This window comes from Oncorhynchus mykiss, chromosome 14 (assembly GCF_057628025.1).
Source record: "Oncorhynchus mykiss isolate SJ-2025 chromosome 14, ASM5762802v1, whole genome shotgun sequence".
Lineage (NCBI taxonomy): Eukaryota > Metazoa > Chordata > Actinopteri > Salmoniformes > Salmonidae > Oncorhynchus > Oncorhynchus mykiss.
Window position 1 is genome coordinate 23024677 of NC_143035.1, and position 23407 is coordinate 23048083.

At 42.5% G+C, this 23407-nt stretch overlaps 1 protein-coding gene across 1 annotated transcript in view; it reads right to left on the minus strand.

The window, feature by feature from the left end:
* The window catches only part of LOC110488997 (uncharacterized), a 38337-nt gene extending 28404 nt beyond the window's left edge, over positions 1–9933 (minus strand). Inside the window, 1 exon segment of the mRNA XM_090198595.1 lies at positions 9655–9933. Within this exon segment, the coding sequence (XP_090054721.1) occupies positions 9655–9689 (35 nt within the window). The 5' untranslated portion in view covers positions 9690–9933.
* Positions 9934–23407: the final 13474 nt, after the last annotated feature.

A 23407-nucleotide genomic window follows, 5' to 3' on the forward strand; every position in this document is an offset into this window, starting at 1 on the left:
ATGCTGGGCCAATTATGGGCCGCTACATGGGTCTCCCGGTCACGGCCGGCTGCGACAGAGCCTGGACTCGAACCAGGATCTCTAGTGGCACAGCGATACAGTGCCTTAGACCACTGTGCCACTCCGGAGGCCCTAGCTTAATTAATTTGCTTAATATTATGGTGTTTCTATTCCAAGAAAAAAAAAACTGAAAATATGGTGCTGTACATCGTGACTGGTCGGGAGTAGGCTACAGTACTAAGAGCATAACAATTCCACACCATAATTGTAGTCTAACCAATACCCAAACGGAGATTCAGTGAGAAAAAAAAAATCATTGATTTATCAAGACCAGTCCCCATGCTTGTCTCAGAGCAGCGTGAAACGGTGGTGAAATAGTTGACCATACGCAGGTAGACTATTGCTTCAAATCCTATTGCTTCTAACTTCAATTATTTGTGACATTGTGACATTTAAAGCATATTGAACACACGCAATTCTTAAAACTCTAATGCTTTATTATTTAATATTTTTTGCCCTCCGAATTCATATTCATTATATAAATAGGCCCATGTGCACCTTGATATTGGGGGTGGCCGTGCCTAACGGGGAAAGGGGGGGATGGATCCGGTCGGGCACAACCCAGGCGACATGGAGATGCGGGGAGCCGAGCTTGGTCTAGAGCCGAAGCCACCCTCCTGGCCCAGAACCCCGCGCAGAGGGAAGGGAGAAATAAAATATAGGTTAAATAAAAATGTAATAAGACCTACAACACCTCGCCTACGGTAGGCCTACAGTATATCTAAAAATAAGGGACATTTTTCGATAGGGCAAATCTGATCTGTGAGAATATTGTGAGCAATTTATGTTATTCTTCAATAATACAAATTCCAAAGCACATCAGGTGGAGAAAAATATATGTTATGTTAAAGATGTCAAGATGTTATGCTGGGAGGAAGATGTTCAGTCTCCCCTGTCCTCAGCTTTTCCAACCTGAACAAAGGAACAGGATGCCATTTCTAACCCCCCACCCTAGCCTGGGGTTGACCAATCAGAAGTCCTTGCAGGACAACTGAGCCAATGACCAAATAACAGGTATCCTGCCCCTGACTCAATGTACAGAACGTAGCACACGTAGCTCTGAGTTCAAGACTGACATCCCACAGATCCTAAACAGATGTTGAACTGAAAACCAAACTCCTATTGATCGTTAATCCTAGTCCTCTCGGCCTCACATCCTCTGCGTTGTGTAATTAACTTCAAAATATTCTTACAATATCTAAGGGGCTTTTATATAATTATAATGCATGGTTAATAATAATAATAATCGCTTTGTTTAAAAGATAACGATATTTGAGATTTCATTTTCAAATAACCGAAGGTGAGCGATTTGCAAACTGAGTAATGGCCAAAATAATATTTATAAAAACCAAAATAGTTATTTCTGTTTTTAGAAGGCGAGAAACCAAAAGCCCACCGTGCCTATTTTTTTGACAAGGACATCCCGGCCGGCCAAACCCTCCCCTAACCTAACCCAGACAACGCTGGGCCAATTGTTCATCACCTCATGGACTATTTCTCTCAATACCATTTGTATTTCATATACCTTTGACTATTGGATGTTCTTATAGGCACTATACATCCTCTTTCACGTGAATTCATGGTTCCCATCACAATAGCAACATGTCACATGCTCACCACATTTATAACACATAATATTATATTTTCCACAACTTGGACAGCTCGGCTTTTCCCCAGTCGCGGCCGGCACGGGTATTGAACTAGGATCTGTAGCAATGCCAGTGTCTTAGACCGTTGCGCCACTCGGGAGGCCCCATCCACAAATGATCAAAATACAGATGTATTTACAAAATGTTTTTGGGACCACATCGTGGTCTATTGTCCTGCTAATAGCCCTTGTGAAAAACAAGTGTCAACTATAACTATGTACATTATCATAAAATAACCCACTAACATTAATTATTGAACCGTTCATGTGAACAAACCAGCCGTCATGTTCATGCAATCTAACTTCAAATTCTTAAAAAAATAAAAATACTATTGAAATGTGCATACAATAGCACAATACAACTCACAAACAGTACCTCTAGAACCATTCAAGCTAGATACAGCAAACCAACTTTCACATGTACAGGCTATCCAAACTTATCTACCTGCTTTTTCAACTATAACCAGTCACCACTAGAGGTCGACCGATTATTGGAGGACCAAAAAAAGCCGATACCGATTAATCGGACGATTTTATTTTATAAAAAAAATAAAAATAATTGTATTAATGACAATTACAACAATACTGAATTAACACTTATTTTAACTTAATATAATACAATCAATACAAATATATTTAGCCTCAAATAAATAATGAAACATGTTCAATTTGGTTTAAATAATGCAAAAACAAAGTGTTGAAGTAAAAGTGCAATATGTGCTATGTAAGAAAGCTAACGTTTCAGTTCCTTGCTCAGAACATGAGCACATATGAAAGCTGGTGGTTCCTTTTAACATGAGTCTTCAATATTCCCAGGTAAGAAGTTTTAGGTTGTAGTTAATATAGTATTTATAGGACTATTTATCTCAATACCATTTGTATTTCATATACCTTTGACTATTGGATGTTCTTATAGGCACTATACATCCTCTTTCACCTTTGTGTGGTGAAAGACGTGAATTCATGGTTCCCATCACAATAGCAACATGTCACATGCTCATCACATTTATAACACATAATATTATATTTTCCACAACTTGGACATCTCGGCTTTTCCCTTCTGCAAACACTTTATACATGGCCAAAAGCTTTACAATGATCACACTGCATTGGTCTTGGGATAAATGCTCATCTCTTTAACATCTATTTCCCATGATACGCCAGATATAACCCCCTTGAGGTGTGCCCTGTTCCTAAGAGAAACACGACACTTCAAACGTATCAAATCACGTGAGCCGCAACACACGTTTCCTCTGTTCCTCAGAAGCACAAAAAAATCGAAACAAGCCCGCCTCTAGTGATCCACACAGCCTTCACTCTTCCCAGCACTCTTTCCACCAGTTTGGATATCTCAAATGGATTCCTTAAGATTGGTAATTGGTTCATCTGCTCCTCATTTACAAACTGTACTCCTACAAGATACGAAGTGACATTCTCATCTCTGTACTCTACTTTGCTCCATTTTCCATTCTTTTGGACAATATTCCAATTCTCTTTGATTCTACCGCCATTAGATTCAGAATCCACTTCATCATCATCCGCTTCCGCCATATTTTTCCTCCAAAAAAAACAAACGTTTTACCTATCCGATGGTAACCAGCACAGGTGTAACACATACTGACTAATGAGCTGACACCAATCGGTGCGCCCTAAAATGGTAACGTGCTTTTCATGCTAAAAGTCCAACCTCAAAACATAAATGGAAAAACTTAAATCTGTAACAGTGTCTCTAGTTTGAATGGTTCAAGAGCTACTGTTGGTGAGTTATTTAATGCCAAGAGTCTGCATTTTTGGAAGTTGGTTTGTGTTAATTAATAACTTAAGTAATATAAGCGCTAGAGCGTGCAGATAAAAATAATAAACAGACAAGTACATTTCCTGAAGAAAATGTGGTGTGCATGCTAGCTTGTGAAAGATCGATTGATTGATAGGATAGCCTGAACATGCAATTTTTTTGTTTGGTGTCTCTAGCTTGAACGATTCAAGAGACACTGTTGGTGGGTTATTTTATGCAAATGTATATAGTTATAGTGGATAAAAGTTTGTTAGAATCTGAAATTAGGATAACTGGAATATGTGATAGTTGTCTTGGTGTCTCAAGCTTGAACGGTTGAAGAGTTACTGTTGGTGAATTATTTATACAAATATATGTAAATGTGTATAGTTAGTTAATTTACACAATTATAGTTGATACAGGTTTTGAAGAATTGGAAGTTAGGATAGCCTAAACGATTGAAAGTTGGTATGGTAGATTACCTTTAGCGGGTTATTTTATTGTTAATTTATTCTCATTTATATAGTTATAGTTGATAAAGGTTTTAAAGAATTTGAAGTTAGATTAGCCTGAAAATGTAAGTTGGTTTGGTGTCTCTAGCTCCTATGGTTCAAGAGTTGTATGTGGACACCCCTTCAAATGAGTGGATTCGGCAATTTCAGCCACACCCATTCCGGACAGGTGCATAAAATCGAGCACACAGCCATGCAATCTCCATAGACAAACATTAGCAGTAGAACAGCCCGTGCTGAAGAGGTCAGTGATTTTCAACGTGGCACCGTCATAGGATACAACCTTTACAGCAAGTCAGTTCATCAAACTTCTGCCCTGCTAGAGCTGCGCCAGTCAACTGTAAGTACTGTTATTGAAGTGTAAATGCCTAGGAGCAACAACGGCTCAGCCATGAAGTGGTAGGCCACACAAGATCACAGAAAGGGATCAAATCAAATCTAATTTTTTGTCACAGACACATGGTTAGCAGATGTTAATGCGAGTGTAGTGAAATGCTTGTGCTTCTAGTTCCAACAATGCAGTAATAACCAACTACCTTATACACACAAGTGTAAAGGGATGAAGAATATGTACATACAAATATATGAATGAGTGATGGTACAGAATGGCATAGGCAAGATGCAGTAGATGGTATCGAGAACAGTATATACATATGAGATGAGTGTTGTAGTGTATGTAAACATATTAAGTGCCATTTTTTAAAGTGGCTAGTGATACATTTTTTTACATCAATTTTTCCATTATTAAAGTGGCTGGAGTTGACTCAGTATGTTGGCAGCAGCCACTTAATGTTAGTGGTGGCTGTTTAACAGTCTGATGGCCTTGAGATAGAAGCTGTTTTTCAGTCTCTCGGTCCCTGCTTTGATGCACCTGTACTGACCTCGCCTTATGGATGATAGCGGGGTGAACAGGCAGTGGCTCGGGTGGTTGATGTCCTTGATGATCTTTATGGCCTTCCTGTGACATCGGGTGGTGTAGGTGTCCTGGAGGGCAGGTAGTTTGCCCCCAGTGTTGCGTTGTGCAGACCTCACTACCCTCTGGAGAGCCTTACGGTTGTGGGCGGAGCAGTTGCCGTACCAGGCAGTGATACAGCCCGACAGGATGCTCTCGATTGTGCACCTGTAAAAGTTTGTGAGTGCTTTTGGTGACAAGCCGAATTTTTTTCAGCCTCCTGAGGTTGAAGAGGTGCTGCTGCGCCTTCTTCACCACGCTGTCTGTGTGGGTGGACCAATTCAGTTTGTCCGTGATGTGTACGCTGAGGAACTTAAAACTTACTACCCTCTACACTACTGTCCCGTCGATGTGGATAGGGGTGTGTGGATAGGGGAGTGCTCCCTCTGCTGTTTCCTGAAGTCCACGATCATCTCCTTTGTTTTGTTGACGTTGAGTGTGAGGCTATTTTCCTGACACCACACTCCGAGAGCCCTCACCTCCTCCCTGTAGGCCGTCTCATTGTTGTTGGTAATCAATAGAGGTCGACCGATTAATTGGAATGGGCGATTAATTAGGGCCAATTTCAAGTTTTCATAACAATCGGAAACCAATTTTGTTTTTACACCTTTATTTAACTAGGCAAGCGAGTTAAGAACACATTCTTCTTTTCAATGACGGCCTAGGAACGGTGGGTTAACTGCCTCGTTCAGAGTCAGAACTACAGATTTTGACCTTGTCAGCTCGGGGAATCCAATCTTGCAACCTTACAGTTAACTAGTCCAACGCTATAACCACCTGCCTCTCGTTGCAGTAAGCCAAGGTAAGTTGCTAGCTAGCATTAAACTTACCTTATAAAAAACAATCAATCATAATCACTAGTTAACTACACATGATTGATGATATTACTAGTTTATCTAGTGTGTCCTGCGTTGCATATAATCTGACTGAGCATGTATCTGACTGAGCGGTGGTAGGCAGCAGCAGGCTTGTAAGCATTCATTCAAACAGCACTTTCGTGCGTTTTGCCAGGAGCTCTTCGTTGTGCATCAAGCATTGCGCTGTTTATGACTTCAAGCCTATCAACTCCCGAGATGAGGCTGGTGTAACCGATGTGAACTGGTTAACTAGTTAGCGGGTGCGCGCTAATAGCGTTCAAACGTCACTCGCTCTGAGCCTTGCAGTGGTTGTTCCCCTTGCTCTGCATGGGTAACGCTGCTTCGAGGGTGGCTGTCATTGTGTTCCTGGTTCGAGCCCAGGGAGGAGCGAGGAGAGGGACGTAAGCTATACTGTTCCATTGGCAATACTAAAGTGCCTATAAGAACATACAATAGTCAAAGGTTAATGAAATACAAATGGTATAGAGGGAAATAGTCCTATAATTCCTATAATAACTACAACCTAAAACTTCTTACCTGGGAATATTGAAGACTCATGTTAATATGTTCTCATATGTTTTCATGTTCTGAGCAAGGAACTGAAACGTTAGCTTTCTTACATGGCACATATTGCACTTTTACTTTCTTCTCCAACACTTTGTTTTTGCATTATTTAAACCAAATTGAACATGTTTCATTATTTATTTGAGACTAAATTGATTTTATTGATGTATGATATTAAGTTAAAATAAGTGTTAATTCAGTATTGTTGTAATTGTCATTATTACAAATACATAAAAAGTTTTTTGTAATAAAAAGAAAAATGATAATAATTAAAAAATATATATTTAAAAAAGAATAACAATCGGCTGATTAATTGGTATCTGCTTTTTTGGTCCTCCAATAATAGGCATCAGCGTTGAAAAATCATAATCGGTCGACCTCTAGTAATCAAGCCTACCACTGTAGTGTCGTCTGCAAACTTTATGATTGTGTTGGAGGCGTGCAAGGCCACACAGTCGTGGGTGAACAGGGAGTACAGGATCACCGAGTGCTGAAGCGCACAGCACGTACCAATCATCTGTTCTCGGTTGCAACACTTACTACCGAGTTCCAAACTGCCTCTGGAAGCAACTTCAGCACAAGAACTGTTCGTTGGGAGCTTCATGAAATGAGTTTCCATGGCCGAGCAACCGCACACAAGCCTAAGATCACCATGCGCAATGACAAGCAGGCTAAAGCAGTGGATACACGTTCTCTGGAGTGATGAATCAAGGTTTGGCGGATGCCAGGAGAACGCTACCTGCCCCAATGCATAGTGCCAACTGTAAAGTTTGGTGGAGGAGGAATAATGGTCTGGGGCTGTTTTTCATGGTTCGGGCTAGGCCCCTTAGTTCCAGTGATGCTGAATATTAACGCTATAGCATACAATGACATTCTAGACAATTCTGTGCCTCCAACTTTGTGGCAACAGTTTGAGGAAGGCCCTTTCCTGTTTCAGCATGACGGTGCCCACTTGACCAAAGCGAGGTCCATACAGAAATGGTTTGTCGAGATCGGTGTGGAATAACTTGACTGGTCTGCCCTGACCTGGCCTAATCTCCCAATTATCAGTGCCCGACCTCAGTAATGCTCTTGTGGCTAAATGGAAGCAAGTCCCGCAGCAATGTTTCAACATCTAGTGGAAAGCCTTCCCAAAAGAGTGGCGGCTGTTAAGGCAGCAAAGGGGGGACCAACTCTATAATAATGTCCATAACTTTGGAATGAGATGTTTGACGAGCAGGTGTCCACCTACTTTTGGTCAGGTAGTGTATGTCTCTACCCTGTGAACATTCCCAAGTTGGTTTGAGGTGTCTAGGTCACATGGTCAAGGAGCTATTGAGTTAAGGGATTTTTTATAAATACAGTGAACTCGGAAAGTATTCAGACCAACTTTTTTCCACATTTTGTTACGTTAGTCTTATTCTAAGAATATATATTTTTAAATTCCATCAATCTACACACAATACCCCATAATGACAAAGCAAAAACAGTTTTTTTATGTTTGCTAATTTATTAAACATATAAAACAGAAATACCTTATTTACATAAGTAATCAGACCCTTTGCTATGAGACTCGAAATTGAGCTCAGGTGCATCCTGTTTCCATTGAGTCCACCTGTGGTAAATTCAATTGATTGGACATGACTTGGAAAGGCACACACCAGTCTATGTAAGGTCGCACAGTTGACAGTGCATGTCAGAGCAAAAACCAAGCCACATTTTATTTTTTTAATCCATTTTAGAATAAGGCTATAACGTAACAAAATGGGGAAAAAGTCAACAGTCCGAATGCACTGTATATTTAGAAGCAAATACTTTTAGACTTTTACTCAAGTAGTATTTTATTGGGTGACTTTCACTTTTACCTGAGTAACTTTCTATTAAGGTATCTCTCTATACGTTTACTCAAGTATGACAACTGGGTACTTTTTTTCGTTTTTGTTTCGTTTTTGCACACCAGCTTCAAACAATATATAGAATATTTGTGGTTACGAAAAATATTTATACACAATGACTGCTTGTTTTGTCACAAACTGATATTAGGCGAGCTATTCGAATTTTAGCAACCATAGTGCATCTTTAAGTTACCATATGTATTTTATGTAACCATCCCAAATGTAATATACTTTTGAGTGTACTGAATAAGTTTACTATATGTCTAGTCTATGAGACTAAGCTGACTTCACGGGACAGATATTGTTATCCGGTTTTGTTATAAAACAAAGCTGTGGTTGAAATTATTCTGCCACCGTGTCTTATTTTCTACAAATTCTACAAAGCACACATTCACTCCATCTAACATCGAATACCTTTTTAAGGAGAGTAGGCCTATTATAACACTATGTCCAAATAACGATATTATCAACTATATGAATATACACAACAATCGTCTTACCGTTTCTCTTGCTCAACAGAAGCAGCGTCTATGAATATTCGGTCGTCGAAAGACTTACTTTCGTTTGCTCAACTCATTTACATATCCGGCTATTCCTCCTGGGTAGATGCATAGTGCGGGATCCTTGGGCCGAGCCTACCCCAAGTGGAGTGTATTCATGATTGCCAAATAACCAATAAAAAAGAAGCATATAAAATAATATAACTTTCGCTTCTGTTTTTCATGATTGTTCTTCAATTCGCAAGTGGCTGAATGTACTTTATCTCACCGGAGAAAGCATCAGAGTGAGCGAAACAGCACCGCTCTGTCTCAGTACAGTATGTGTAACCCATCTATCTGATACTGTCTGGTCAAAAAGAGTACTGTATGACATTGTTGCCGCCCCTATCATTGAATGCAAGGAAAGGCAGCGAGCATGTTGATCCAAAAATTATAAAAGAATAGCTAATCAGTGTTGAGCTAAACCAAAGATTATGGATATACTGACAAGATACTTGTTTCTCTGCCCTAACAATGTCAGTCCTTGCCCACAAAGCAGCACTGCGGGCATTCAAGCTCCCACCTATCCTTTCTTTGGCTTGGTGAATCCGACGGAACATTGAAAGTGATGCATTTACCTTCCGAGTCACTGTCAAGAACAGACCCATTACAAGAAGAGCTATTCTCTCAACTGTCAGCTCTATTTATGATTCATAAGGTTTCCTCGCCCCATTCATATTAAAGGCAAAGCAAATTCTTCAAGAGCTCTGCAAGCTAAAGTGTGGATGGGACCAAGTCATCCCTGAAGAACATTCTATTTCATGGAAGAGATGGCTCTCAGAGCTGGACCAGCTGTATGGTGTATGATGCCAAGACCGCACAGCTGCATAACTTTGGTGACACAAGTGAACAAGATTATGGCACAGCAAGCTACCTTAGGTTCACAAACGGTATGGAAAAGGTCCACATCGCATTCCTACTCGTGAAATCAAGGGTGACTCCACTCTAGCAGATGACGATCCCCAGACTGGTACTTGACAAGTTCAAACTGACGTTTGGAAAAGAAAGTCTGTCTGTGGATGACCTAGATGAAGCAGAAAAGGTCATCATTCGATTTGATTAATGACAGCACTTTAAACAAGAAATTGCACTAGTTGTGAAAGGAAAACAATGTGCCAAGAGAAGCGGTGCACTTCAGTCTCCACTCATAACTTCAGTACTGGTGACCTTGTTGTCATCATCGATGACACCGCCCCAAGGAACTCTTGACTAATGGGGTGTGTGGTGGAGGCGTTGCCAGGGGCCAAAGATCTTGTCGGGAGCGGTTAAGACCAAGACCAATATCTTACAGAGACCTATCAATAAACTTTGTCTGCTCCTTGAGGCGGCTGAGTGAGACACACATACATACACACACACACATACATACATACATACATACATACATACATACTTACCTACATACATACATACATACATACATACATAAACTCAGGAAAAAAAGAAATGTCCTCACTGTCAACTGCGTTTATTTTCAGCAAACTTAACATGTGTAAATATTTGTATGAACATAAGATTCAACAACTGAGCCATAAACTGAACAAGTTCCACAGACATGTGACTAATAGAAATGGAATAATGTGTCCCTGAACAAAGGGGGATCAAAAGTTACAGTCAGTATCTGGTGTGGCCACCAGCTGCATTAAATACTACAGTGCATCTCTTCCTCATTGACTGAACCAGATTTGCCAGTTATTGCTGTGAGATGTTACCCCACTCTTCCACCAAGGTACCTGCAATTTCCCGGCTTTCTGGGGGGAATGGCCCTAGCCCTCACCCTCCTATTCAACAGGTCCCAGACGTACTCAATGGGATTGAGATCCGGGCTCTTCACTGGCCATGGCAGAACACTGACATTCCTGTCTTGTAGAAAATCACGCACAGAATGAGCAGTATGGCTGGTAGCATTGTCATGCTGGAGGGTCATGTCAGGATGAGCCTGCAGGAAGGGTACCACATGAGGGAGGACAGCGTTGAGATTGCCTGCAATGACACCAAGCTCAGTCCGATGATGCTGTGACACACCGCACCAGGACCATGACAGACCCTCCACCTCCAAATCGATCCCGCCCCAGAGTACAGGCCTCGGTGTAACGCTCATTCCTTCGATGATAAACGTGAATCCGACCATCACCCCTGGTGAGACAAAACCCTGACTCGTCAGTGAAGAGCACTTTTTGCCAGTCCTGTCTGGTCCAGCGACGGTGGGTTTGTCTGTGCCTTACCAACAGGCCTACAAGCCCTCAGTCCAGCCTCTCTCCTCCTATTGCAGACAGTCTGAGCACTGATGGAGGGATTGTTCCTGGTGTAACTCGGGAAGTTGTTGTTGCCATCCTGTATCTATCCCGCAGGTGTGATGTTCGGATGTACGGATCCTGTGCAGGTGTTGTTACACGTGGTCTGCCACTGCGAGGACGATCAGCTGCCTGTCCGGTCTCCCTGTAGCGCTGTCTTAGGCTTCTCACAGTACTGACATTGCAATTTATTGCCCTGGCCACATCTGCAGTCCTCATGCCTCCTTGCAGCATGCCTAAGGCACGTATGAGCAGGGACCCTGGGCATCTTTCTTTTGGTGTTTTTCAGAGTCAGAGTTAGTAGAAAGGCCTCTTTAGTGTCCTAAGTTTTCATAACTGTGACCTTAATTGCCTACTGTCTGTAAGCTGTTAGTGTCTTAACGACCGTCCCACAGGTGCATGTTCATGAATTGTTTATGGTTCATTGAACAAGCATGGGAAACAGTGTTTAAACCCTTTACAATGAAGATCTGTGAAGTTATTTGGATTTTATGAATTGTCTTTGAAAGACAGGGTAATGAAAAAAGGACATTACTTTTTTTGCTGAGTTTATGTATTTCGTGAAGCTAATAACATTTACTCTATTACTGTGTAACTCCGGTAGGGCAACATCTGAAAAATAGTGCACTTGGTAGTGTATACCGGTGCTGTAAGCTGTTAGTGTCTTAACAACCATTGAACAGGTGCATGTTCATTAATTGTTTATGGTTCATTGAACAAGCATGGGAAACCGTGTTGAAAGACAGGGTCCTGAAAAAGGGATGTTTATTTTTTTGCTGAGTTTAGTTGACTAATTTAAAATGTTTGTGGTTTATTTTTACCAAAATACAGTACTACAAATATTGCATTATTTGTGTAGTACAGGCCTGGCTACATTACATTCCCATCGTTGAATACATTATTGATGACTGACCTTTAGTGTCAAGCCCTGATCTGTTTCACCTGTCCTTGTGCTTTTCTCCACCCCCTCCAGGTGTCGCCCATCTTCCCCATTATCGCCTGTGTATTTATACCTGTGTTTTCTGTCTGTCTGTTGCCAGTTCGTCTTGTTTGTTCAAGTCTACCAGCGTTTTGTTTCTGCACCTGATTTACCCTAGTCTCTCTCGCCCTCCTAGTTTTTGACCTTTGCCTGACCCTGTACCCGCCTGCCTGACCACTGCCTGTTCCTGAGTCTGCCTGCCGTCCTGTACCTTTGCTCCACCTCTGGGTTACCAACCTCTGCTTAACCTGAGCCTGCCTGTCATCCTGTACCTTGGCCTCTGCTCTGGATTATTAACCCCTGTCTGCCTTGACCTTTCAATTGCTTGCTCCTGTGGTTACAATAAACATTGCTACTTCAAACCGTCTGCACTTGGGTCTTACCTTGATTCCTGATATTTAGAAGCAAGATAATATACACAGTAGGTAGATCAGGTAGATCAGGTGGAAAGATACCAGTGGAAAGTCAGATGTTTTAGGTTGATGCATTTGAGTTAAAATCCCTCAATAGAAACCTATTTAGGAACCACTTCAAAATGTATGATAGCCTCCACTGAAAAGACTAAGGGGTGGTTTCCTGGACACAGATTAAGCCCATGTTGCACATAGGGATGTGTGAAACTTACTCCTTAGCCTGAAGTGTCCCCACTTGCCCCACCAAACAGCTAATGTACACTCAGATCATGCATGTTGTAAGCAATTTACCACACGTTACAATGACTTTACTGCCAGCTATACAGTAAACAGTCCAGTCAGAAAATGAAAAGTAGATTGCCTACATAGAGTAACCTGCTGTACACTGTAGGAAACATACCTTTCCCTGTCAGCAGTGTAAACGTATGAGTCTGTGGATACCTACACCTCCGCAGGCATCCTATTTCCTTCGAAGGTGCACTATTTTTTTTCACTCTGAGCCACTCTGCTTTCCCCATTAGAGGTTACACTGCCGTGCATCCCAAGTATTTTTCGAGTACACAGTGTGTGGAATGGTGCGACACATTTAGAGTTTCAGGACAGCACAAACCTCATGTCCACTGTGATTCACAGTAAATGTTTTGTATCCTAGCAACAACACCCAAGAAGTGCTCTGATCATGCCTGTAGGCATCCGTGCAACACAGTGGAGAGGGCTTACTTCCTATGAACTGATGAGCAAATGTTTACATGCAATCAAATGTTGTCTTTATTGATTCACACAAGCCCACGTTGGTGCATCACAGAGAGAACGGTGTTTCCAATCGCCTGAGGATATGTTTACTAGAATCCAGGAGAAATGGATCCTATTCAGAAGATTAATCCAATCAGGCAAATGGTGATTGAATGGTTATTTTAGACATGAGTAGCTGTGGGTCCCTATATACCAGGACATTGTTGTTGATTGTGTCTTGATTGCTATATTCCCTCCAGCTGTCACATGGAATAGTATTTTCCATGCAGGTCTAATGCTATTTAGATTGATCATACATGACTGTTATACAGTTGCAGCTGAGATAACTGTAACTGTCTGTCACAGGGTGAGCTCAAGTTTTCTTCCATCCAATCTCTTAAATGTTCACGGTTGAGGGAACTCTTCTCAATACACAAGGCAATACCAGTAGGCATCATAACTTTTTTGACCAAGTTTTTATTTCATTTTTTGGTCGGGGGGAGGGGGTACAGGTATGGGCTGCATTTCAAAAGAAAAAAAAAAGTATAAACAGGAAGAAGAAAAATAATAGTGAAGACATCAAAACTATGTAATAACACCATGTAGTAACCAAAAAAGTGTGAAACAAATCAAATTATTTTCGATTTTAGAGTCTTCAAAGTAGCCTTGACAGCTTTGCACACTAGCTTCACCTGGAATGCTTTTCCAACAGTCTTGAAGGAGTTCCCGCATATGCTGAGCACTTGTTGGCTGCTTTTCCTTCACTCTGCGGTCCAACTCATCCCAAACCATCTCAATTGGGTTTAGGGTGGGTGATTGTGGAGGCCAGGTCATCTGAGGCAGCAGTCCATCACTCTCCTTCTCGGTCAAATAGCCCTTACACAGCCTGGAGGTGTGTTGGGTCATTGTCCTGTTGAAAAATAAATAATAGTCCCACTAAGTGCAAACCAGATGAGATGGTGTATCGCTGCAGAATGCAGTGGCAGCCATGATGGTTAAGTGTGCTTTGAATTCAAAATAAATCACAGACATTGTCACCAGCAAAGCACACACCTCCTCCTCTATGCTTCCCGGAAGCAAAGCACACATGCGGAGATGATCCGTTCATCTACTCTGCATCTGACAAAAAATCTCAAATTTAGACTCCAGACCAAATTTCCACCGGTCTAATGTCCATTGCTCGTGTTTCTTGGCCAAAGCAAGTCTCTTCTTCTTGTAGTGTTTTCTTTGCAGCAATTTTACCATGAAGGACTGATTCACACAGTCTTCTCTGAACAGTTGATGTTGAGATATGTATATATATATATATTTTTTTTTTAACCTTTATTTAACTAGGCAGGTCAGTTAAGAACAAATTCCTGTTCAGGGGCAGAACGACAGATTTGTACCTTGTCAGCTCGGGGATTTGTACTTGCAACCTTCCGGTTACTAGTCCAACACTCTAACCACTAGGCTACCCTGCGCCCCATTTCTTGAACTCTGTGAAGCAGTTATTTGGACTGAAATTTCTGTGGCTGGAAACTCTAATGAACTTATCCTCTGCAGCAGAGATAACTCTGGGTCTTCCTTTCCTCTGGCGGTCCTCATGAGAGCCAGTTTCATCATTGCGCTTGATGGTTTTTGTGAATGCACTTGAAGAAACTTTCAAAGTCCTAGAAATTTCCCGCATTGACTGACCTTCATGTCTTAATAAAGTAATGATGTCATTTCTCCTTGCATACTTTAGCTGTTCTTGCCATAATATGGACTTGGTCTTTTACCAAATAGGGCTATCTTCTGTATACCACCCCTACCCTGTCACAACACAACTGATTGGCTCAAACGCATTAAGAAGGAAAGAAATTCCACAAATTAACTTTCACCAAACCTGTTAATTGAAATGCATTCCAGCTAATTAAGCTGGTTGAGAGAATGCCAAGAGTGTTATTCTACAATGTAGAAAATAGTAAAAATAAAGAAAAACCCTGGAATGAGTAGGTGTGTCCAAACCTTTGAATGGTACTATATAAATCAAATCAAATTACATTTTATTTTGTCACATACACATGGTTACCAGACGTTAATGCGAGTGTAGCGAAATGCTACAAGTGTAAAGGGATGAAGAACATGTACATAAAGATATATGAATGAGTGATGGTACAGAACAGCATAGGCAAGATGCAGGAGATGGTATAGAGTACAGTATATACAAATGAGATGAGTAATGTAGGGTATAAAAACAAAGTGGCATAGTTTAAAGTGGCTAGTGATACATTTTTTACATCAGTTTCCATCAATTTCCATTATTAAAGTGGCTGGAGTTGAGTCGGTATGTTGGCAGCAGCCACTCAATGTTAGTGGTGGCTGTTTAACAGTCTGATGGCCTTGAGATAGAAGCTGTTTTTCAGTCTCTCGGTCCCTGCTTTGATGTACCTGCACTGAACTCGCCTTCTGGATGATAGCGGGGTGTACAGGCAGTGGCTCGGGTGGTTCAAAATCAAATCAAATAAAATTTATTTATATAGCCCTTCGTACATCAGCTGATATCTCAAAGTGCTGTACAGAAACCCAGCCTAAAACCCCAAACAGCAAGCAATGCAGGTGTAGAAGCACGGTGGCTAGGAAAAACTCCCTAGAAAGGCCAAAACCTAGGAAGAAACCTAGAGAGGAACCAGGCTATGTGGGGTGGCCAGTCCTCTTCTGCCTGTGCCGGGTGGAGATTATAACAGAAATGGCCAAGATGCAGCAGCACGGCCAGGTGGACTGGGGACAGCAAGGAGTCATTGTGTCAGGTAGTCCTGAGGCATGGTCCTAGGGCTCAGGTCCTCCGAGAGAGAGAAAGAAAGAGAGAAAGAGAGAATTAGAGAGAGCACACTTAAATTCACACAGGACACCGAATAGGACAGGAGAAGTACTCCAGATATAACAAACTGACCCTAGCCCCCCGACACATAAACTACTGCAGCAGAAATACTGGAGGCTGAGACAGGAGGGGTCAGGAGACACTGTGGCCCCATCCGAGGACACCCCCGGACAGGGCCAAACAGGAAGGATATATCCCCACCCACTTTGCCAAAGCACAGCCCCCACACCACTAGAGGGATATCTTCAACCATCAACTTACCATCCTGAGACAAGGCTGAGTATAGCCCACAAAGATCTCCGCCACGGCACAACGTGCGTATTTGTCGATGTTGTTGTTGGACACAATGCGGAAATTATCCCAATCCACGTGATCGAAGCAGTCTTGAAGCGTGGAATCAGATTGGTCGGACCAGCATTGAACAGACCTGAGTGCGGGAGCTTCTTGTTTTAGTCTCTGTCTGTAGGCTGGAAGCAACAAAATGGAGTTGGTCAGCTTTTACGAAAGGATGGTGGGGGAGGGCCTTATATGCGTCGCGGAAGTTAGAATAAAACACCAGTCTCACCGTTCAAAAGTTTGGGGTCACTTAGAAATATCCTTGTTTTTTAAAGAAAAGCACATTTTTTGTCCATTAAAATAACATCAAATTGATAAGGAATACAGTGTGGACATTGTTCATGTTGTAAATGATTATTGTAGCTGGAAACGGCTGATTTTGAACGTGGGGCTCAAAATGGCCAGAAACAAAGCACTTTGTTCTGAATCTCGTCAGTCTATTCTTGTTCTGAGAAATGAATCCTGTTACATGCGAGAAATTGGCAAGAAACTGAAGATCTAGCACAATGCTGTGTACTGCTCGAGAGGCGACTCACCTCTTCATTGTTCACATTGAGACTGGTGTTTTGCGGGTACTTAAAAAAACATTTAACATTTTTTTTACCCTGTTTTTCTCCCCATTTCATGGTATCCAATTGTTTAGTAGCTACTATCTTGTCTCATCGCTTCAACTCCTGTACGGGCTCGGGAGAGACGAAGGTTGAAAGTCATGCATCCTCTGATACACAACACAACCAAGCCGCACTGCTTCTTAACACAGCGCGCATCCAACCCGGAAGCCAGCCGCACCAATGTGTCGGAGTGCACCCCTTTTTCTCCCCAATTTTGTGGTATCCAATTGTTGTAGCTACTACCTTGTCTCATTGCTACAACTCCCGTACGGGCTCGGGAGAGACGAAGGTTGAATGTCATGCGTCCTCCGATACACAACCCAACCAGCCGTACTGCTTCTTAACACAGCGCGCATCCAACCCGGAAACCAGCCGCACTAATGTGTTGGAGTGCACCTGGCAACCTTGGCTAGCGCGCACTACGCCCGGCCCGCCACAGGAGTCGCTGGTGCGCGATGAGACAAGGAGATCCCTACCGACCAATCCCTCCCTAACCCGGACGACGCTAGGCCAATTGTGCATCGCCCCACGGACCTCCCGGTCACGGCCGGTTACGACATAGCCTGGGCGCGAACCCAGGGACTCTGATGGCACAGCTGGCGCTGCAGTACAGCGCCCTTAACCACTGCACCACCCAGGAGGCCCTGTCTGCCTGCTTTATAATAAACTGGCCACTGAGAGTATATATATATACACAGTTGAAGTTGGAAGTTTACATACACCTTAGCCAAATACATATAAACTCAGTTTTTCACAATTCTTGGCATTTAATCCTAGTAAAAATTCCCTGTCTTAGGTCAGATAAGATCAACACTTTATTTTAAGAATGTGAAATGTCAGAATAATAATAGAGAGAATTATTTATTTCAGCTTTTATTTCTTTCATCACATTCCCAGTGGGTCAGAAGATTACATACAATCAATTCGTATTTGGTAGCATTGCCTTTAAATTGTTTAACTTGGGTCAAAAGTTTTGGGTGGCCTTCCACAAGTTTCCCACAATAAGTTGGGTGAATTTTGGCCCATTCCTCCTGACAGAGCTGGTGTAACTGAGTCAGGTTTGTAGGCCTCCTTGCTCGCACACACTTTTTCAGTTCTGCCCACAAATGTTCTGTAGGATTGAGGTCAGGGCTTTGAAATGACCACTCCAATACCTTGACTTTGTTGTCCTTAAGCCATTTTGCCACAACTTTGGAGGTATGCTTGGGGTCATTGTCCATTTGGAAGACCCATTTGCAACCAAACTTTAACTTCCTGACTGATGTTTTGAGATGTTGCTTCAATATATCCACATAATTTTCCTATCCTCGTGATGCCATCTATTGTGTGCAATGTCCCAGTCCCTCCTGTAGCAAAGCACCCCCACAACACGATGCTGCCAACCCCATGTTTCACGTTGGGATGGTGTTCTTCGGCTTGCAAACCTCCCCCTTTTTCCTCCAAACATAACGATGGTCATTATGGCCAAACAGTTCTATTTTTGTTTCATCAGACCAGAGGACATTTCTCCAAAAAGTACAGTCTTTGTCCCCATGTGCAGTTGCAATGAGACAAGATAGTAGCTACAACAATTGGATACCACAAAATTGGGGAGAAAAAGGGGTAAAATTTGAGAAAAAAAATAAATAAATACATGAACCCCTTCCACAAAGGGAATGGAAATATGGAAACCAAAAGACTTCAACCTGGAACCAAAGAGTTCTACTTGGAACCAAAAAGGGTTCTCCTATGGGGACAGTCAAATAACCCTTTTTGGAACCCTTTTTTCTAAGTGATTAGTAACTGAAAGCCAACACCTTTTTACTCCAAATGTTTATGACAATGCGTCAGGAGATGCAAGTGTCGCACAATAATTTGTAGCTTGCCTCTCCAAGTCTTCCCATGGGCCATCAGGTGGGAAATAAGAGGTGCTCTGCATGTGTACCATGTCCCTGTGACTTGAATTTTCATTATGAACTGTATTGCTTGCTGAGTCTTATGGAATTGAATGCCACATTGTCTAAGACTTCAGACCTGTGAGGAGTATGCCTTGCCGTTCCATATTCCCCATATTATTTGTGGGTTCTAGTGCAGCACCATTTGTGAGGTTTTCCTACATACACCGAGTATACAAAACATTAAGAACACCTGCTCTTTCCATGACATAGACTGACCAATTGAATCTAGATGAAGGCTATGATCCCTTGTAAAATCCACTTCAATCAGTGTAGATGAAGGGGCAGGTTATGTCTCCTCCCTTTCATTGTATGTGTGCCATTCAGAGGGTGAATGGGCAAGACAAAATATTAAGTACCTTCGAATGGGGTATGGTGGTTGGTGCCAGGCCGGCGCACCGGTTAATGTCAAGAATTGCAACGCTGCTGGGTTTTCCACACTCAACAGTTTCCTGTGTGTATCAAGAATGGTCCATCACCCAAAGGACATCCAATCAACTTGACACAACTGTGGGTAGCATTGGAGTTTACATGAGCCTGAATCCCTGTAGAATGCTTTTGACACCTTGTAGAGTACATGCCCAGACGAATTGAGGCTGTTCTGAGAGCAAAAAGAGGGGGAGGGCTCAATATTAGGAAGTTGTTCCTAATGTTTGGTACACTCAGTGTATATCATCAAACATGTAATCGGAATGATCAACACTTGTGAAAACATAGAACATGACAACACTGTAAGTACATTTTAAATGGTCCAATTTAAAAATGTCCAAAATATGACTTTATGCACAGCAAAATTAAATGCACTCACTCAAATGTGACAAAAACGACCCAGCAGAGAAACATTAGCAGGGTTTAATATCCAGTGCCTCTATGAAAAATGCCAGTTGGGGCCATTCAATGGACTTTGCATCTTCCATTTATTTGGATGTTACACTTTCAATGGAGTGCACTCTCGTGTTGGTCTCTGAGAGCTCAATGCTGACTCCAGTAGGCTATATTACTGAACAGAACATCAATTTGCCTCTGTGGCTCGAGTTATGCTGATCTTTTTGGTGATCAACCAAAACATTTATGCCAATGTTATATGGTTCATTGGGTAATTGCACACTGACAGAGGAAATTAGGACACTATCTGCATGTGCTTCTAATGTGGACAAGATTCATTTACCCAGACAGAGTATGGCGTCTAATGCCCAGACAGGTTAAGGTTTGTGTCTATTTCAGGACAACAAGAAACATTATCAACTTTTTTCTCGAAAGAGATTTGCATTCTTCTTTTTTTTTACATATCTCACCATGTATAGTTCACTGCAATTGTGTTATTGAAAGATTTTCATATGAGTTTGATCTGTCAAGCAACTGCCATTTTCCTCTTAGTGAGGCCATCAATGGCACACTGAGGTGTGAGTGAACGTGTGCTTAATACTAAACGGTTCCTGTCAATGACAATTCTACAGCCTTCCTGTTGAGAATCTATTTTAATTGAAAGAGCCTGAGACTGAAAAACATTTGTACAGCTTCATTAGCATTGATAAATATGTAAATAGAACATATGACAAAACTATCTTTCAAGTAATCCGATTATACATCAAATGTATTTATATCACAGCAGCTTTATTTATGTCACATGGAAGCGCAGTGTCAGTAGTTATTGACTGAGTAAGGTAGCTTCTACTAGGGTGTCACGACTTTCACCGAAGTCGGTCCCTCTCCTTGTCCCTCTCCTTGCCTTGCGGCGTTTGGCGGTCGACGTAACTGGCCTTCTAGCCATCGCCGATCCACTTTTCATTTTCCATTTGTTTTGTCTTTGTCTTACACACCTGGTCTCAATCCCCCAATTACCTGTTCATTATTTAACCCTCTGTTCCTCAATGTTTGTTTGTGAGTGATTGTTTGTATGTAGGAAGGTCCATTATTGTGGGCTCTGTTTTTGTATTGCATTTATTTATATGTTGAGTAAAATATGTTTATTTACTCATATCTGCTGTCCTGCACCTGACTCCTATACACCAGCTACACACAGACTTCCTTACAGAATCACTCACCCGAAAGATTGGAGTCAGCAGGAGCAGACGCCCTCCCTTCAGAAATAGAGGAGCGTGTCCAGCAGCACGCAACCATATTGCAACATCTGGGCACTGCCATGGATCGCGTGCTGCAGAAGATGGATCATTGGGAGAGAGGAGGAGGTTTTCCAGCCCTGGAGTGGGCCAACGCCGTATGGAGTGAGGGAGATGCGGAGTTGGACCATTACGGGCAGTGTTCGACCACCCGCCTGAGGGTCGAGTGGCGGGTGAACGTCTGTTCCACCTGAGGCAGGGGATGAGGAGAGCGCAGGATTTTGCCCTGGCCACCAGCGCGGGATGGAACGACAGGGCCCTGATCGATCACTACAGGTGCAGTCTGTGCGAGGACATCCGTCGGGAGTTAGCCTGCCGAGACACCACCCTCACATTGGACCTTCTGGTGGACATGTCCATCCGGCTGGACAACCTGCTGACTGCCCGCGGACGTCCGGATCGGGACCTGTAAGTTCCAGCACCTCCACTCCGACGCCCATGGAGCTGGGAGGTGCTGCACTTAGGGCGACCGGAGGAGAGGCCATTCCCTGCACCATCTGTGGCCGCAGAGGGCACACTGCTGGTCTGTGCTGAGGGGGTTCCTCTGGGAGTTGAGGCAGCAGGCAGGGCACTGTCGTGTCACCCCAGGTGAGTCGGCACCAGGCTCACCCAGAGCCCCCTGTTGCTCACATGTACAGTGCCTTGCGAAAGTATTCGGCCCCCTTGAACTTTGCGACCTTTTGCCACATTTCAGGCTTCAAACATAAAGATATAAAACTGTATTTTTTTGTGAAGAATCAACAACAAGTGGGACACAATCATGAAGTGGAACAACATTTATTGGATATTTCAAACTTTTTTAACAAATCAAAAACTGAAAAATTGGGTGTGCAAAATTATTCAGCCCCCTTAAGTTAATACTTTGTAGCGCCACCTTTTGCTGCGATTACAGCTGTAAGTCGCTTGGGGTATGTCTCTATCAGTTTTGCACATCGAGAGACTGAAATTTTTTCCCATTCCTCCTTGCAAAACAGCTCGAGCTCAGTGAGGTTGGATGGAGAGCATTTGTGAACAGCAGTTTTCAGTTCTTTCCACAGATTCTCGATTGGATTCAGGCCTGGACTTTGACTTGGCCATTCTAACACCTGGATATGTTTATTTTTGAACCATTCCATTGTAGATTTTGCTTTATGTTTTGGATCATTGTCTTGTTGGAAGACAAATCTCCGTCCCAGTCTCAGGTCTTTTGCAGACTCCATCAGGTTTTCTTCCAGAATGGTCCTGTATTTGGCTCCATCCATCTTCCCATCAATTTTAACCATCTTCCCTGTCCCTGCTGAAGAAAAGCAGGCCCAAACCATGATGCTGCCACCACCATGTTTGACAGTGGGGATGGTGTGTTCAGCTGTGTTGCTTTTACGCCAAACATAACGTTTTGCATTGTTGCCAAAAAGTTCAATTTTGGTTTCATCTGACCAGAGCACCTTCTTCCACATGTTTGGTGTGTCTCCCAGGTGGCTTGTGGCAAACTTTAAACAACACTTTTTATGGATATCTTTAGGAAATGGCTTTCTTCTTGCCACTCTTCCATAAAGGCCAGATTTGTGCAATATACGACTGATCGTTGTCCTATGGACAGAGTCTCCCACATCAGCTGTAGATCTCTGCAGTTCATCCAGAGTGATCATGGGCCTCTTGGCTGCATCTCTGATCAGTCTTCTCCTTGTATGAGCTGAAAGTTTAGAGGGACGGCCAGGTCTTGGTAGATTTGCAGTGGTCTGATACTCCTTCCATTTCAATATTATCGCTTGCACAGTGCTCCTTGGGATGTTTAAATCTTGGGAAATCTTTTTGTATCCAAATCCGGCTTTAAACTTCTTCACAACAGTATCTCGGACCTGCCTGGTGTGTTCCTTGTTCTTCATGATGCTCTCTGCGCTTTTAACGGACCTCTGAGACTATCACAGTGCAGGTGCATTTATACAGAGACTTGATTACACACAGGTGGATTGTATTTATCATCATTAGTCATTTAGGTCAACATTGGATCATTCAGAGATCCTCACTGAACTTCTGGAGAGAGTTTGCTGCACTGAAAGTAAAGGGGCTGAATAATTTTGCACGCCCAATTTTTCAGTTTTTGATTTGTTAAAAAAGTTTGAAATATCCAATAAATGTCGTTCCACTTCATGATTGTGTCCCACTTGTTGTTGATTCTTCACAAAAAAATACAGTTTTATATCTTTATGTTTGAAGCCTGAAATGTGGCAAAAGGTCGCAAAGTTCAAGGGGGCCGAATACTTTCGCAAGGCACTGTATGTGTTTATTTCATTTCCTCGCATTCCTGCGAGTTTTCCCCGCATTCCCAGAATAAGGCGCTAGTAGATTCAGGCGCAGCTGGGAATTTTATTGACCATTCATTTGCT